At 39.2% G+C, this 14,217-nt stretch overlaps 1 protein-coding gene across 2 annotated transcripts in view; it reads right to left on the minus strand.

The window, feature by feature from the left end:
* Nucleotides 1-6,350: 6,350 nt before the first annotated feature.
* The window catches only part of LOC107141958 (argonaute RISC component 4), a 34,495-nt gene continuing 26,628 nt past the window's right edge, over nt 6,351-14,217 (minus strand). The window contains exons 15-17 of one of the 2 annotated variants that reach the window (XM_015485275.2): nt 12,711-12,812; nt 12,249-12,448; nt 6,351-10,125 (exon numbers count right to left, since the gene is read on the minus strand). In XM_015485275.2, the coding sequence (XP_015340761.1) occupies nt 10,017-10,125; nt 12,249-12,448; nt 12,711-12,812 (411 nt within the window). In that variant the 3' untranslated portion in view covers nt 6,351-10,016. The remainder of the gene's footprint in view (nt 10,126-12,248; nt 12,449-12,710; nt 12,813-14,217) is intronic. The other variant, XM_048815764.1, reaches the window with a different exon arrangement.

The raw sequence follows: 14,217 nt of genomic DNA on the forward strand, positions 1-14,217 counted from the left end.
ACTATGACAGGGGCTGGGGTTGTGGCTCATTGGTAGAACACTTGCCTAGCATGGTGAGGCACGAGTTCAATTCTCAGCCCCTGCATACAAATAAATGAAAAAAATAAAGGTCCACAACATCTAAAAAAAATTTTTTTTAAAAGAGACTATGACAATAGGAAAATAATAGATTTTAAATTTCAATTAAAGGAAAATAATAAAATAGCAAAGATTTTAGATTCACAAATGAGATGAAAAACAAAATTGAGGAAATTATCTCAGAAAGTAGGACAAAAAGCAGAAATGGAAAATGTAGAAGAGAAAATAAAATAAAATTATAGGAGCCATTCACTAGGTCCTATACGACTAGTGGAAGATCCAATTTGGAGTTAGGATCAGTGGTGCACAACTAAACACAGCTACTAGGGAGACTGAGGCGGGTGGATCACAAGTCCAAGCCAGCCTCAGCAAATTAAGAAGGCTCTGTCCCCCCACTCACTCGCAAAAAAAAAAAAAAAAATGAGGTGGGGAGTGAGCAGGAGATATAGCTCAATGGTAAAGCACCCCTGGGTTCAATCCCCAGTACACTCCCTGCCAAGTATCCAATTAACCAGAGGGAGGAAAATGAAGAAAAAATTACCAAAGATCTAATACAAAAAAACTTGCTCAAACTAAAGTTTCTAGAGAGAAAGAGACTACACTCTGCACTTTAGCACATTAAGAAGAAAATATACACACATGCTCATCACAAAATTTCAAAATTTTATTATTTATTTTATTTATTTATTGTGGGATTAGAGATGAATTAGGGCCTCCCTCATGCCAGGCAAGCACTCCACCCCAAAATATCAAAACTTTAGGAAAAAAATAAAAACTGAAGATCTCAGAAGTTTCCCATCAAAGCACTAAGTACACTCTTTTGTTGTCTGTTTTATGCAAGGGCAGGTACAATGTTCACCCTCCACACATAATTTATCCTGTGCCAAACACAGTTCTTATAAAAGAGTGGGTCACACTTATTGAATTGATCCTGTGTGACTTTGGAAAACACACAAAGTCCTCCTTGCACCCTTGGAAATCCCCCATTACTTACACCGGATATTTTAGGGCTAACATCATTGCATGGATCCAACATGAATCCTAAAATAAATACCAAATCTTTTTAGATTCTCATTGTGCAAGAAGCAAGTCAAAGACCTCAAGATTTGGTGTTAAAAAGAGCTAGATCTGAATCCTTACTTTTACAAACTGTGTGACCTGAGATTAGCCAACTCCTTGACAAAAAAGTTTGAACCACAGGCGCGGGCAAAGAGATAAGGGTAGGGAAGGGATGCTTTGGAGGTTAAAAATGAGATAGTCCTTTCTCTGCAGGGTTCACGGTTGAATGGAAAGATTGACAAAAATTAATTAATTAATAATATATTAGGCTGGGCGCGGTGGCGCACGCCTATAATTCCAAAGGCTCGGGAGGCTGAGTCAGGAGGATTGCGAATTCAAAGCCAGCCTCAGCAACCGGCGAGGCGCTAAGCAACTCTGTGAGACCCCGTGTCTAAATAAAAATACAAAACAGGACTGGAGATGTGGCTAAGTGGTTGAGTGCCCCTGAGTTCAATCCCAGGCATCTAATAATAATAATAACAATAATAATAATAATAATAATATAGCTCCTCAGCCTGTTCTTGAGGTCGTTTCCCAACCACCTGAGTCCATTTTCCACGCAACTTCAAAATGTTTCTGACTCCAGATTAAATCACTTGCCTGCATAGAGTCCTTCAATCGCTGTGCCCTCAGAATTAAAGCCACAAAGTCCTGTGAACCCTAGGGTACTCAGAGGGACTTGCTAGCTGGGCAGGCTCGCCTTCCACTCTTTCCACCATAGAGTCCTCGTGCGTTTGCATTCCACGCCAGCCCCGCCCCGTCGCGCAACAAGTATCTGATTGGTGAGCACTGAGGAAGATCTGAGCATGCGCGACCTCCCTCCCTCCACCCTTACTGTGAGATACTAGGTCTACAGAAATCTAGAATTCCTACTCTTCCCTAACCCCAGAAATTCTATTGCTGTGTAATTGCCACTCAGTAAACCGGACGTATTTAAAATGTGCAATCTGATGAGTTTTACCATAAGTGTGCACACAAGCAACCACCACCACAATCAAGATAATAACATACACATTGCCCCTTAAAGTTTCCTTCTGTCGCTTTGCTTCCTATTCCTCCTCCTCCTCCTCTCTTCTGCAACCACTGATATACTTTCTGTTGCCATTGGTTTGTTTTCATACCGGAACATTTTTGCAGGGGAGGAGAGCCTGGCTTCTTTCACTTGCTACTTTACTTTGTGATTCACCCTTGGGTGTATCAATAGTTCCTTTCTTTTTATTGCTGAGTAGTATTCCATTGTATGGATATACAGCATGACAATTTATGTATCTCACATGTTGATGGATTTATGGATAGTTTGTACTCTGGGACCATTACTAATAAAACTGCTATGAACATTTGTCTCTAAGTCTCTGGATATTTTAATTTCTCTTGGGTAAACACCTAGGAGGAAAATGTTTGGGTCTTACGAGTAAGTGCATAACTTTTTAAATTTTTATTTCTATACTAGGGATTGAACCAGGGACACTTAACCATCGTCCCCAGCCCTTTTTATTTTTTATTTTAAGACACAGCCTCATTAAGTTCCTCAAGGCTTCTCTCTAAATTGCTGAGGCTGGCTTTGAACTTGTGATCCTCCTGCATCAGCCACCTGAGTTGCTGTGATTACAGGTGTGTGCCACCTTGCCCAGCTTATAACAGGTCTCTTGAAGAACAAAAAATAATTTTGATGAAATTCAGTGTATTGATATTTTACTTTCATAGTTGATGCTTTTGTGTTACATTTTTTAAAATCTTTATCAAACTCAAGATCACTAAGATATTCTTATATTTACCTTTTACATTTAGGTTTATGATACATTTTGAGCTAATGTTTTAGTGTGGTGAGAAATAAAGGTTTAGCTTTATTTAATTGTTTCCAGCATCAATTGTTGAAAAGATGACCTACTTTAAATTCACCTGGCACTTGTTTTGAAAAGCAAGTGGTCAAAGGCCAGAACTGGTTTTCATCTGGAGCCTTGACTGGGAAAGAATCCACTTTCCAGCTCACATGGTTGTTAGCAGCATTCAGTTTTCTGCAGCTGTGTAAGTGGGAACTTGTTTTTTTCTTGGTTGGTAGCTGGAGGACATCCTTAACTCCTACAGCCTCCGCACAAGTCCTTGCCACATGGGTTTCTCTAATATGACCAGCAAGGAGAAAGACAGAGAGAGGAATGACTCCAGAGTGAGTAAGGCAGAGTGTGTCTCATAGAACTCAATGTAATCACAGGGACATTCCATCACCTTTGCCATATTTTGTTGGTTAGAAACCAAATTGCAAGTCCTATTTGCACTCAATGGGAGAGGATTCTACAAAGGCCTGAACGGTAATCGCAGCAATTTAGGAGGATGAGGCAGGAGGATCACAAGTTTGAGACCAACCTGGGCAACTGTGCAAGACTCTTAATAAAAAATTAAAAGGGTTGTGGATGTAATTAGGTGGTAGAATACTTCCTTAGCATGCACCAGGCTCTAGGTTCAATCCCCAGTACCTTAAAAAAATTGTGGCTATTGAAGGATATATTTATAATCTTGACTGCAGTATCTGTTTCACAGGTATATGTTCAAATCTACTAAATCGTATACATTAAATATGTGCAGCTTTATATATATATCAATTAACCTCATTAAAACTGTTTTTAAAAGAGAGTGATTAACTTTAGGAAGAATAGATTTAGGTAGTGACTATCTTACCACTTCTAGTGGTCCTGGGGCCTTCTGGAGCACTGATAAGTTTCTGTTTTTAAATTTGGCTGAGAATTACATGAATGTCTTTCCTTGGAGAAAATTTGAACTGATAACTTATGATTTGAACTGATAACTTATGATACTTTATTATATGTACATTATAGTTCAAAAAAGTTAGAAAATGCTATGACATACAGCCTCCTCTCACTTTTGTTTTTCTCAGTTTTTCTGCTTATGTGTTGGATCTTTCCCTCTAACTTCCTTCAAGTGCTCCCTCTATCATTTTTTTCCTTTCCAGTATTTCCAATTTCTGCTTCTTTATTTGCTCCTTCCCCAGAGCATATATATGCTGAAATCTCTCCCATTCTGAAAAATGAACTACTTCCCACTCCAGCTAACATTGAAATTCATTTTTTCCTGTTACATCCAATCACTAACTAGAGGGTCTGTACTATAGCTTCCTCAGATTTCTAAAGTCAAGGTCTGCCCCCTTCAGCAACAGACATTGCTTTCCCCAGGGTCACCTCTAATTTTCCTGCTGCAAATTCTAATGGATACTTTCAGATCTTTTCTTTTTCGGGGCGGGGGGGGTTGGTTGTGGTACTGGGCATTGAACCCAGGGCTTTACACATGGGAGCCCCGTGCTGTATCTCCAAACTATACCTCTAGCCTCATGATTCCTTATCTTTAAAAGTGGATACTACTGTCAGTCTCAAAGGACTGTTGCTGGGACTAAAGATGTCAATAGAGGGGCTGGGGTTGTGGCTCAGCAGTGGAGTACTCGCCTAGTGCATACGGGGCGCTGGGTTCGATCCTCAACACCACATAAAAATTTTTTAAAAAGTACTGTATCCAACTACAACTAAAAAAATATATGTGTGTGTGTGTGTGTGTGTGTATAAAGATGTCAACATAAAGTGACTGACATACACTTGGCACTCCAATACTGTTAATCTCAATGCTTCCTCCTCCACCCCATGTCATATTAGAATGAACTTTTTTTTAACCTTAAAATTATATATTATTACAAAGATGAATCCTGATCCTTGTGATGGGCTAGCCCATAGGATTTCTAGAAGAGAGGATGGGCCCCCTAACTTTTTGGATTCACAGCAACATGGGTCAGCTGCTTGTCATGTTCCATCATACTAGATGAGGATGTCTTTGATCTCCTCATTGGAAACCTCATCCACATATTTCTGGTAATAGACCACCAGAGCTTTGGAGATGAATTTTCTGATAGTGTAAATCTGGGCCACATCACCACCACCCTTCACATGGACCAGATGTCCAGCCAGCAAACAGCTCCTTGCACAGAAGCAGAAAAGGCTCCAGGAACGGACTGCAGCACACGTGGCTCGAACATCTCCAGCAGACCTCAGTTAATCTTGCTGAGCCCAGTTATGAGCTATGCTTGCAGTGCTCCATGATCCTGACAGTCTTCTTGCATCAAAAGACTTGCACTGACGGCAGTGAGTGGTTTAACTGCACAGCTGGGAGTTTAGAGGAGAGTTTCTCAGCCTGTAGCACCACAGATGGAAAAAGGCTAGCTAGCATGAACTCTTTTCAGCAGGGTGTGGTGGTGCACACCTATAATCCTAGATACTTGAGAAGCAGGAGGATGGCAAGTTCGACACCAGCCTGGGCAACTTAGTGAGACCCTATCTCAATATAAAAAATGAAAAAAGGACTGGGGACATAGCTCAACAGTAGAGCACCTTATGTTCGATACTACAAGAAAATAAAAAATGAGATTTTGCTCTTCTGTGTTCCCAGAACCTAAGTACAGTTTGGCATGTACCGAGTTCATGATAAATGTTTGATAAGTGACAAGTATGAAGGAAATATTGTGCTGATAGAAAAACAAAAAAGAAAAACTCACCTTCTAGTAGAGTTAGTTATATGCAAGACTTTCTTCTCTGGTACTGTAAAGTTCCATGAGAATAAGGGCCATATCTGAAAATTTCCACATTTCCTTACCATGACTTAGCAAAAGGGTTTTGTTGGTAAGGAATTCCAAAAAGAAATGAACTGGGCACACTGGCACATGTTATTTGAGAGGCTGAGGCAGGAGGGCAGAGATTTCTAGGTCAGACTGGGTAACATAGTGAGGCCCTATCTCAAAATAAATAAGTAAATTAATTAAATTTAAAAAAAAACATGAGACTGGAAAACCTCAGGTTGGTTGGATTTAGAAAACTTCCTGGAGAACTCAGTCTTTTAAATGTAAGTATGTGGACATGGCCCTGTCTTGGGACTTAAATTTTTCTTAAGACCTCACTGAAATAGATCTTCCCATTGAGAGCTGAATCCAAAATTCTGATGAATCTTATAAAAATTTCCATTTGTGAAATGTTGCTGAGAAACTCTTCTAAAATTCTCATATAGCAATTCCTAAAATACGGTGACCCAGAAGTTCAAAACAAAGTTTTCCCATTTTTCTTCTTTGTCGAATTTTTCAAGCTGAGGAAATTGGTTTTAAAAAGCAACATGTGTGTTGCCATTACAGTGTACTCCATAGTTATTAGACAACTGACAAGAAAAACAACTTTTGGCACAAGAATGCCAATTTATTCTCCTTTTTTTTTTTTTTTTTGGACACATGAACACAAAATATCCCTGCAGGCCAAAAAAAAATTTGCAAATTTAAACAACCATTATCTTATCTCCACATGGGGATACAACCCCTCCCTTAATAGCTTAGAAAGTACCTCGTATTGCTAGAGACATACATCCAGTCCAAATTTAATAAAATACATTTTAAAACATTACAAGTCTAACAGTAGAGGAACAAAAATCACACCATTAGTCAAATGAACCAATGCAAACATTTTCAGCCACTAGACATGAAAGAGCATGAATATGTCAATAGCAAGGGATAAGAAAACGGTTAATTGGTAGATAACAAGCTCTTTCCTTTAATTTTACAAGGAAAAATTCTTGGAGTTGAAGCAGTATTGATACAATGCCCTCAGCCTCCACCTTCTTAAAATGAAAGCAGAGTAACCACCTTGCTATTGAGCAAGAAAACCTTACAGCACACCATAAAGGGTTGCTAGGACAGGGTGGAGAGGGTGAGCTTTGTTAAACCTTTGCCCATGGGAAGGGATAGGTAGCTCAGCCAGATAGGTAAGCTCTGATATAGGCTGGGCACCAGATCCTAAAATACAGACCATATAGAACATGTCTGCATGTAAATCATCACCTTTGGAAGCAGCAAATAGAATTTACAGTAAGAATGAATATGTTCTGCCTGCCCAGAATGCTGGCTGCATTACACCAGCTGTTTCGCTTTATAACAGCTAACAATAACAACAACAAAACATAATTAGTTCAACATTTGGGTCTTCACCACTCTCTTAATGTCCTGCTCCTTATCCTCAAATTGTTACTCTTTAGCATTGCTACATTTAAATCTTTCACACCACATGACAGTGCCTAAACAGGCTGCATTTTTAAAAAACCAAACAGCCTAACACTACTTCTAGAGAATGCACACCTCCCATTGATTGACACATGCATAACGATTCAGTCAGTCCCAAGGGGGTTTACCTATTGGCTTGTCAAGCCAAATTAAATTAAAACTATGCATTCAGAATTGCTTGCAATGGAATTGCTGCAATTCTGATTGTGCAGTAATTATCTTTTAAAGATTCACCCCTCAGCAAGTTTTTCCCCAATAATCCTACTTCTTTTTGTCCAAAATGACAGCATTGCACCCTTACTGGTACTGTTTTCCTATAAAAATAGGCCTCCCGGCTTTTCCTCCACCACCACACTGATTGGCCCCAGTGTACTAGGACTGACTGAGGTCTACAAATGGTACAGTTCAAGGTTGAGCATACAGCCCAACTGCAGGCAAGCGTATCAGGGCTTCTGGGCACTCGGCCTTGCTCCCTGCTCCGTAGATGCCAGGAGATGGTGAGCGTTCTGTGCGTTTTTTAAGAAGCAAGCCCGAGGCACTCAAGTGCAGGTGTGGTGCCTGCTGGCCAGCCAGTCAGCCACCAAGAGTCCTTCTTCTCCTAAAAAGCTTCCATTTTTTTCCTCCTCTTGGGTCCAGAGCGGCCATGCTGAAGAGTATTTTCTGTGCTCTCCCTGAACAAGTGTGAATAAAAGCAGCAGCCAGCCCCTCACCAACATGTCCTGATTTGTATTATCCAAGTGAGGTATTTGCAAAAAAGGGAAAAATCTTAAGAAATTAACATCTGCCATCTCTTCTCTCCTGCCTATGTTGTGCTTCAGTCACAGAACTTGCTTTCTTCCCACTATCTGCAGAGATTAAGGACATCTGCACTCATGGTAATGAGCTATAGGACTTGATAGATATTATAAAACTCTCACTCAGAGACCAGTCTCAGCAAACACTTGTGGCGCCGCTGAGCAACAGCACATGGAAATGTAAACTTCAATGTATTTACAAGCTTGTTTAAAAGACTGAAGAAAAACAGTGCTTTATATTGCTGGGATTTTGAGAAGGCCAGTTTAAGAGATTTGGACCAACTAATGAGTTCAAGCAAACATCCTTCACCATCTGATCCAGTGTTTCCAACCAGCAGTTTCCAGACAAGCGGCAAAATTGTTTTCACCACATTGTGTCTGTCTCTTCCCCCAGCATCTTCCTCAGCCAATGGAGTATGGCTCCTCGAGGGCCCTTAATCTCTCACTCCGGTGGTTCCAGGATGGAGAATAAATCAATCAGTAAAATGTGGGCTGGGAAACACTGGCTGGAACTAACAAGACTCTATGTAACTGTCGTCCATTACAAAGTATTATCTACACTAAATACAGAATATATTTTCCCTTACATTTTAATTGATGCTTGCTTTAGATCAACTCCCTTTTTTGGGCAAGAAAGGAATCCTGTCTCCCTGTGAGTGGGTTCCAGAATCTTCAGAAAAATCAACCTTTTCTACACAGTTTTAGTTGAATAAAAGGAAGGAAAACCCAAGTACATTTCAGGTTGAAAGAGAAAGAAAAAGGAAAAAAAATGCACTGCAAGTAATTATGTAAATAAATTTGATTCCCAGGAAAAAATGTTCAATGCTGGTACATTTTTTGCAAGTGCAACATCACTGGCAAACCCTATCCAATAAGGAAGCATCCTGGTTCTAGCTTATTTTAGAACAAAATGACAGGACACCGATTGTGACTATAAAACAAGTAAAAAACAATTCTTTCAAAAGGCATGGAAATATATGTCTTTTCTGACTGGTTTCAGAAATTGCCAGATTATGATATATAAGAAATAGCTGATAAAATCATACCGAAATCTCATCTAGAAAACTACATCATTGGGGGAAGAAGAGGAGGGACCTTAAAAAATGTTTATTGCCAAAGTTAACTTTCTATGAGAAAAGTTTAAAAATCATTTAGATCTAACAAATCACACCGCAGCAGCATAAAATGGGCACTTTTGAAAACTTGGAAAAATACTAAAAGCTAATTTTTTTTTCAAACAGGGAGAAACATGTACTTTTTCCATGGCAGTATTATCTGTCACTGTGACATGCATTTCATCTGTTTATGTCACACATTCATTAAAGTCAACTGAATAAGAGAAGTGCCTATTTGAATCTGCAGCCAAATATAGTGCAATTGCCTAGCAGTCTATACTTGCACCAGCACAAGTCTGCAGAGATCAATAAGATAAAGTAGTAAAACTAATAAAACTCTGTAAAACTTTCAAAAATTAATGCTCGTTAAAGGCATTTACAGTGGTAAAGTCAGAAATCTCCATTAAAAAGTCTATGGGCTCATCCAATTAGTTACACTGAACTGAAGTAGTTGGTTTGGTTTTTCTTTCCCACTTATGCATACACCCCACTCAATAAACACAGAAAAAAAGGAATAATCTTCTCTTATAAGACTAGAGGGATGCGGTGAACACCACAGCTAGCAAAATATTCCATAGAAACCTTTCTTGTAAAGTCCTTTAGAAAGTTCAGGCTGATCAGCCTTTGCACATTGAGGTAAAAATTCTGTCCAGTGCATCAGAAAAGATAATCTATGAGTATCTATTACTTTAAAAAAATGGCTCAATTTGTTGATGCATCAGACAGTGCTGCAAAGTATAGATTCAGTGCAACTATTCCGAGCTGCTGGTAGAAGACCAACTGAAGTCAACTTGGCTCTATCTAGAGGCGGTAGGCATTTGAAACATTTTGAGGCTGTATGGGGTACCAAACTGGTTGAGTTCTTTTTTTCTGAGACTCTCAGGCAAAATACATTGTGTGCTGGGTATCATGGTGAATCTGCACAGCCTTAGCCAAGGCCTGAGGATCCCGGCCGTTGCTTTGTCCTGACACATGACTGCCTTCCGCGCTGTAACGAGAATAAAGGAAAAAAAAAACACATATGACCATAGAACAGTGCTTCAAACTTCACCTGTTTCAAACAGCACAAATGATACTGGATCCAAGAAGATCTTAGGCTCAAGCCTGGGGTTTCTTTAATAATTTATGTCTCTCTAAACATCAACTGAAAAAAAATGTAATGCAACTTATTTAATGGGTGGTTACAATAATTAAATAAAATAATGTCTATAAGAGTCAAATCTTTAATGATACCTATATAAGGACTCCTATGACCATTGTGTCTGGTTAATTCCTACTAGGCTTCATTTAGTTAAATGTCATTTTCTACATAGTAATCTTTCCTGCCTCTTAAGTCCACGTCAGGATCTTCTGGAATATTGTTTTATAGAATCCTGTACTTTTCTTTTAGGGTACTAAACACAATTGAAATAAAATTATTAACTGAGTAATTATTTCTTTATCCACGGGAGTGTAAATTCAAAGAAAGTAAGAACTTTGTCCATTTTTCTCACCACTGTATCCGTAAGGCTTAGCACATAATATAGTCTCAATAACTTTTGAATGAATGAATCTCTGTGCCTAGCACAGTGCTGGAACATAGTAGACACTGCAAATGTTACTGCACAGCCATCTTTTCTTGCTTTCCCCTCCTAGCTACACAACCTTGGACAAGTAGAGAGGCCTCTGAAATTTGTTTTTTTGGGGGGGTGGGCGGGTAACAACAACTTGTAAATATACTCCTTAAGAATATCATGTGATATAAAGAGTTCTCTTCTAACTTCTCTTCACATTATTATCCTTATCATTTAGGTTCAAAATCTTTCATCTTTTATTTTATCCTCTCCTCTGCCACTCATACTCAATACTGTTAAATCCTGTGTATTCTATCCAAGGAAGACCTTTTTACATTTAACAAGACAATCTTGCTCTAACATACTTTTCCAGCCTCAGGCTTGCTGTTTCCCCTTAATATGCTCCAGACAAACATGTCACTTGATTTCTCTCCTTTATGCCCATTGTTCTCACTGCCTGGAAGAATCCTTCTCTCTTCTTCATAGAGCCAAATCCAGCTATATTCTCAGCTAGCTATAAATCTCCTATTGCACTTTTATCTATATTGATTCAGACTGTCTGCACTTCTATATTTGCCTGTATTGTCTCCCACACTGAAATATAAAATCCCCATCGACAGGAAGCCTGTCTTACTCATCTTGGTATTTCTAGCACCTAGCAGAGTACCAGGCACACAGTCAATACCTAATAAATGTGTTGAATGAATGAATGTATATTACAGAATGAAAGGTACAAAGCCACAGCTGGGCATTTTCCATAATAGTGTATTTTCAACCCTTACAGAAATAGACTTGCAGTGGAATGTCTACTATTTAGCAGCTGAATTCAGACTTGGGGGAGAGCCCAGAAAGGGCTACACTTCACAGATGGTCATTTGGAAAAGAAAATTAATGCAAAGGGCTTGTTTAGCTATTTAATAGTAGCTCAGTAACAGGTCAAAATGTCTGATTCTCTTGGGATCCCTATTTGGGGGTGAGAAGGTCTGGCTCCACTCCTACCAACACCCAGGTTCACTCTGGTGCATTCTTCCAGAGGGTACCAAAGACAAAGTGAACTAGTCAGGGCTGGGGTTGGAGCTCAGCAGCAGAGCACTTGCCTGGCATATGTGAGGCACTGGTTTCGATTCTCAGCATACAAATAAAAAAAGGTCTATCAACAACTAAAAAAAATTTTTTTTTAAAGTGATCTAGTCAGGACACCCCCTTGCATGAAGTAGAATCTACAGGCTTGTGATTGCTCTGATAGGAGCACTGTGCTGGGTACTGTTGGAGGTTACTCAGGACCTAATCAGAACTGAAATGTATTTGCTATATGGGAAACCCACAGGCAGCTCCAAATCAGACTCCTGTAGAGACACAATACAAGTATAAACAAGACTGAGCACTTCTTGGACCAGAAGTTACACTATGAGCTCTCACAGGCTTAGGCAATTATATTTCTTCTGTGCAATTTAAGCCCTAAAAGGAAACTTAAATCTTTCAGAGTTTTCTGTAGTATCTCATTTTTTTAACATGCTGGTAAAATAGAAAAAGATTTTATTGTGCCTGAGAAACTTGCCTGTCATGATCTTTATCCACCAGATGATACCTTGCCCTAAATGCTACAAGCCGGGCATAATATGCAGGGGCTGGAATAGAGACTGAGCGTGTGCACCTCACATAGGTGTGACACAGCTGATAAGTCAGTAGCTGGAGCTCATCTGCAGTGAAGCAGTTGTCATCCCACAAGACCTGGTAATGTGAAGGGCGGCTGGTTCCCTGGAGAGAGAGTTTTAGGATTAATGTTTTTCTAACATAGGTGGACTACTTGAGAGGAAAACTGAAACCTAATCCTCATACTCAGAAGTATTACTCCCTAGCACACCTACAAGCAGATACCCAGACCAAAAGATAACCATTTTAAAATATAAGTATTAAAGAGTTAAGCATAATATTTAATAACAAGTCTACTCAAGCTAGTTGCTAAATTTTGCAAATGTCTTCCTATCAGGCCAATGATCTGAATCAGCTTTCAAATTACCTGAATTCCTGCATGACTACAAAGGTAAAAGTCAAACTCAGATGGATGTGTGATGGTACTATCCACCGTAGTGCCTGCTGGTACATTGCCACTTTTCCCCACCTAAATATAAAAAAAGTAATTAGTCAGAAAGCTATGCCCAGGCCATTTTCTTCTTTGATGTGTTAATTGGTAACATGTTGGTAAACTGCTCTTAAGTGGAGTCTTGAAAAACAGTTTAATCCAAGATGTTGAATTCCACCTGCATTTCTCTTAACCCAACCATTCATCCTGAAATATTTTCTGACACAAATACCTATCCAGGGTCTCTCTAGGGAAGTCTAGACAAAAAATTAGTTTACCTGTGGCTCTGTGCTTCATACTGTCATCTATTTATAAATTACATGCTGATATCTTCCCAGAGGAAGGAAAATGAGTATTTAAGGGCTAGAGATGTAGCTCTGTAGTAGAGCAGTTGCCCAGCACATGCAAGGTCATGAGTTCTATCTCCTGCACTGGGGGGAAAAATTTAACATTCAAGAGGGATAATGCTGGGCATGATGGCACACACCTATTCTACTTGGGAAGCTGAGGAAGGAGAATTGCAAGTTAGAGGCCAGTCTCAGCAACCCTGTCTTAAAAAGTACAAAGAGGGCTGGCACATCAATGTTTATAGCAACACAATTCACAATAGCTAAAACTGTGGAACCAACCTAGATGGCCTTCAGTAGATGAATGGATTAAAAAATGTGGCATATAAACACATTGGAATATTACTCAGCAATAAAAGAGAAAAAAATCATGGCATTTTCAGGTAAATGGATGGAGCTGAAGATAATGCTAAGTGAAGTTAGCCAATCCCAAAAAAACAAATGCCAAATGTTTTCTCTGATATAAGGAGTCTGACTCATAGTAAGGTAGGGAGGGGGAGCATGGGAGGAATAGACGAACTCCATATAGGGCAGAGGGGTGGGAAGGGAAGAGAGGGGACAGGGGATTAGCAAGGATGGTGGAATGTGATGGACATCATTATCCAAAGTACATGTATGAAGACATGAATTGGTGTGAACATACTTTATATACAAACAGAGATATGAAAAGTTGTGCTCTATATGTATAATAAGAATTGTAATGCATTACACTGTCGTGTATTTAAAAAATAAAATCAGGGCTGGATTGTGGCTCAGCGGTAGAGCGCCCGCCTAGCACGGGTGGGACCGGGGTTCGATCCTCAGCACCACATAAAAATAAAAGGATTGTGTTGTGTCCATCTACACCTAAAAAATAAATATTAAAAAATAAAATTAGTTTAAAAAATAAATAAAATCAATTTAAAAAAAAAAGAAAAGAGGGCTGGGGTTCTAGCTCAGTGGTGGAGCCCTTGCCTAGCAATTGTGAGGCACTGGGTTCGATTCTCAGCACCACATATGAAGAAATAAAATAAAGTTCTATTAACAACTAAAAAAGGAAATATATATATATATATATATATATATATATATTTTTTTTTTTTTTTTTTTTTTTTTTT

Source organism: Marmota marmota, unplaced genomic scaffold (assembly GCF_001458135.2).
Source record: "Marmota marmota marmota unplaced genomic scaffold, marMar, whole genome shotgun sequence".
In the NCBI taxonomy this organism is placed as follows: Eukaryota; Metazoa; Chordata; class Mammalia; order Rodentia; family Sciuridae; genus Marmota; species Marmota marmota.